The following is a 2,875-nucleotide window of genomic DNA, read 5'->3' on the forward strand; positions in this document are numbered from 1 at the left end:
AGGGCAATGACCCCTCGCTCACCCCCTGGCTAAACGGCCAACACCGTTTCGTAGGTCGCGTGATAACTTAAAAAAGCTCCTCGACCTCGCCAAGCATGTGGAGACCTACTATGGCGCTTCCATCAAGCTTGCCCCCATATTGGAGCCAGGCCCAGCCTATAACGTTGGTTTTGAAAAGGCATTGTGCTTGATTATCCCCGGTTTGCCGAGCGCAGGACTGACCACGTTGTTCATGCTGCGCTTCCATACCAGCTCGAGGGCTATTTGGCAGCCCTGAAGCAACTGGAGGAAGCCAACCTCTACTTCCAACGAAATAATCCCCGTCACCCTGATGTTGCTCACATCCAAACGCTGCGCCGGCGAGCACACCAGATGATGGAAAAAGAGTTTACCACGGTAAGCCTACAAATCCTGGCGCTCCACCCTTCTGCTCACGGCTCGAGCGACCAGTGCAGCTTCGACACGGCTCATGCGCCTACACTCACGTCGTTTTCCATCGCCTCCGCATGGGACCTGCTACAACTAGCTTGTCGAACGTTTCAGTGTGGCGGCCGACCGCGACGCCGTTGTCATGGCTCTTGAGGAGCAGGAGCGTGATTTGGAGCGCCACGGCCGCCTGGGTGAAGCACCGTTGGCGTTGGAATCGGACACCGTGGAAACCCTGGCTGGGCTCGTTGGCTGGCTCGAGCAAACTGATGAACACGCGCAGTGTGTCAAGCAATACGTCAAGGTACACGCGCATTCGCACACAGCCCGTCTTTATCCCATGGCTAGACCTGCACACGGGCAATTATCGAGCAAGCAAGCACCTCATTTCAGCACCCCTCTCTGTTCCGTTGTCGGTTCCAACACCCAGCAACGCAGCCGCTGCATGAACGACCTCATGGCCACCGCCCGTGACGAGTCGCCACTTATCACTCCGCAAAGGTCTGCCCATCGTTCGGCGGCATTCTTGCGCGTGCCCGCACACACACAAACACACACACGCGCACGCACGCGATATCTGGCTCATCACACCCCTACCACTGTTCTGTTTTTGCAGCAGCCTGCCTCGAGCTCGCTCACAAATAAACAGCAAGGTACCTCCTTGATACAAGCTCATGCCACCTGACTGCCAGCATCGACAGCTTCCGGCTTTTTTTTCCGCTTATTTTGACACCTCATATGCTTTGGGCCAACTTGGTCTTAGACACCTACCAGGGGCTTCTTGCGGCGTCCTAGTGAAGTGCGAGCCCGGCGGAACACTGAAGCATCTGTAAGTGGCGGAGTTCACCAGCCACTGCCAGATTGCGCCTTTTGAACCAGCTGCCCCGCCCAGACTGACATCCCATCCTGTACTCAACTTGTGTAGGTTTTGGGCCGCTCCCACGACTCTGCTGCCATCAACTACGTCCAGGTGCAGTCTTGTGGTTGCCGGTCACCTCGCCTCCTTCTCCTTTTCTTTGCGTGTTTCCTTCAAGAGTCTTGACAAACATATCTGATTCCATTTCGTTTAGGGCACGGACCCTGTATTACAGCACATTCGGGCCTTTTTGGCTGGGGCACGGCAAGAGCTCACGCTGGTTCAAAACATCTTTTCAGAAGGTTTGAACGCCACTTGTGCATAACAACCACAGAGAGACTGGCTGCCTTCCATCCACACAAAGCAATTCACGCCGCCCCCCTCCCCCCCCCGACTTGTTATTTGGGATGCAGACCTCCAAGCTGCCATTTTGCATGATGTCGTGCTCCCCGCCATGGAAGCACTTCGCACCTCCGTCCGCACCATGCTCGACAACTCAAAGTACGCTGGCCACCAGCCAGATCATGATTCTTCGCAGCTTTGCGCAGTGATACCGCTGCGTACTAACCGTGGTGCATGCGTGCTTTGTCGGACCTTGACTTCGGGACGTGGCATCACAACCCACAATAGCCGACACTTGACGGAGCATAGCTTCTTCAACCTGCTGAACATATACGATGTTGTAACCGAGTTACATCGCAAGGAGCCTTGCTTTGCAGCCGTTCTTCGATACACAGAGGATGGAATGTTTCAAGCCTACATGGGCATGATGCTGAGGTGTGCTGATCGCTTCGCCTCTTACCGTGAGCAGTGCGTCACCTCACGTCTGTCGTGTACCGCAGTGTGGCTGAATTCGGCCGCCGCGTGACTCTCGAGTTCCAAGACATGATTAACACAGATGCCAGCAAGGTCCGGGACCTGGTTTCCATGCACCTGCACCTGCCCACCAAGCTAACTAGTGTGCCACATTTAGAAATTACCGCTGGATGCCACTGTCAACGAACTGACGGCGCAAGCGCTCAAGTTTGTCAACCACGCCATCGACTATCGTGAAGCCGTAGCCACGGTCTTGCGCCCTGATCTGGCAGCAACACGCGGCGAGCTCAATTGGCTCAAAGGAGAAGATGCCAACAACATGTTTTGTGACTGGTTACGACCTGGTACGCAGCTCCTCACCAAGACCAGAACGCGCAAAGGCATCCAGGTGTATTGATGGCAGCTCATGTGCCGTTTTACCGACCTCACAGTCATCTCAACACTGACTTCCAATCTTCTGCGCAAGTCACGTGGCTACGAAGATGAAAGCGTTGCTGCTGTGTTTTTGCTCAACAACTACAGCTACATTGTTCGGTATGTACATTTGCCTGCACATGACCCTGACCATCGGGAACCTCATCGTCCCGCACCTTGCTGCAGTTCGCTCGACAGTGAACGTTTTCGAGACGTCATGGGACAAGCCGCCAGTGCGGTAAGTCCTTGTTTCATCAGAGCTTGCGCTCTCTCTCTCTCTCTCTCTCTCTCTCTCTCTCTCTCTCTCTCTCTCTCTCTCTCTCTCTCTCTCTCTCTCTCTCTCTCTCTCTCTCTCTCTCACTC

The 2,875-nt window shown here is 54.7% G+C and overlaps 1 protein-coding gene across 1 annotated transcript in view; it reads left to right on the forward strand.

Annotated features, from left to right (window-relative positions):
• The window catches only part of MONBRDRAFT_34559 (uncharacterized protein), a gene marked incomplete at both ends in the record, with an annotated part of 3,098 nt that extends 347 nt beyond the window's left edge, over positions 1 to 2,751 (forward strand). Inside the window, 14 exons of the mRNA XM_001750357.1 lie at positions 55 to 163; positions 253 to 396; positions 527 to 730; positions 857 to 927; positions 1,043 to 1,079; positions 1,190 to 1,255; positions 1,352 to 1,396; positions 1,497 to 1,584; positions 1,696 to 1,783; positions 1,913 to 2,059; positions 2,125 to 2,191; positions 2,256 to 2,442; positions 2,530 to 2,632; positions 2,699 to 2,751. Coding sequence (XP_001750409.1) covers positions 55 to 163; positions 253 to 396; positions 527 to 730; positions 857 to 927; positions 1,043 to 1,079; positions 1,190 to 1,255; positions 1,352 to 1,396; positions 1,497 to 1,584; positions 1,696 to 1,783; positions 1,913 to 2,059; positions 2,125 to 2,191; positions 2,256 to 2,442; positions 2,530 to 2,632; positions 2,699 to 2,750 — 1,408 coding nt within the window. The remainder of the gene's footprint in view (positions 1 to 54; positions 164 to 252; positions 397 to 526; positions 731 to 856; positions 928 to 1,042; positions 1,080 to 1,189; positions 1,256 to 1,351; positions 1,397 to 1,496; positions 1,585 to 1,695; positions 1,784 to 1,912; positions 2,060 to 2,124; positions 2,192 to 2,255; positions 2,443 to 2,529; positions 2,633 to 2,698) is intronic.
• Positions 2,752 to 2,875: the final 124 nt, after the last annotated feature.

This window comes from Monosiga brevicollis, genomic scaffold, assembly GCF_000002865.3.
Source record: "Monosiga brevicollis MX1 MONBRscaffold_40 genomic scaffold, whole genome shotgun sequence".
Lineage (NCBI taxonomy): Eukaryota > Choanoflagellata > Craspedida > Salpingoecidae > Monosiga > Monosiga brevicollis.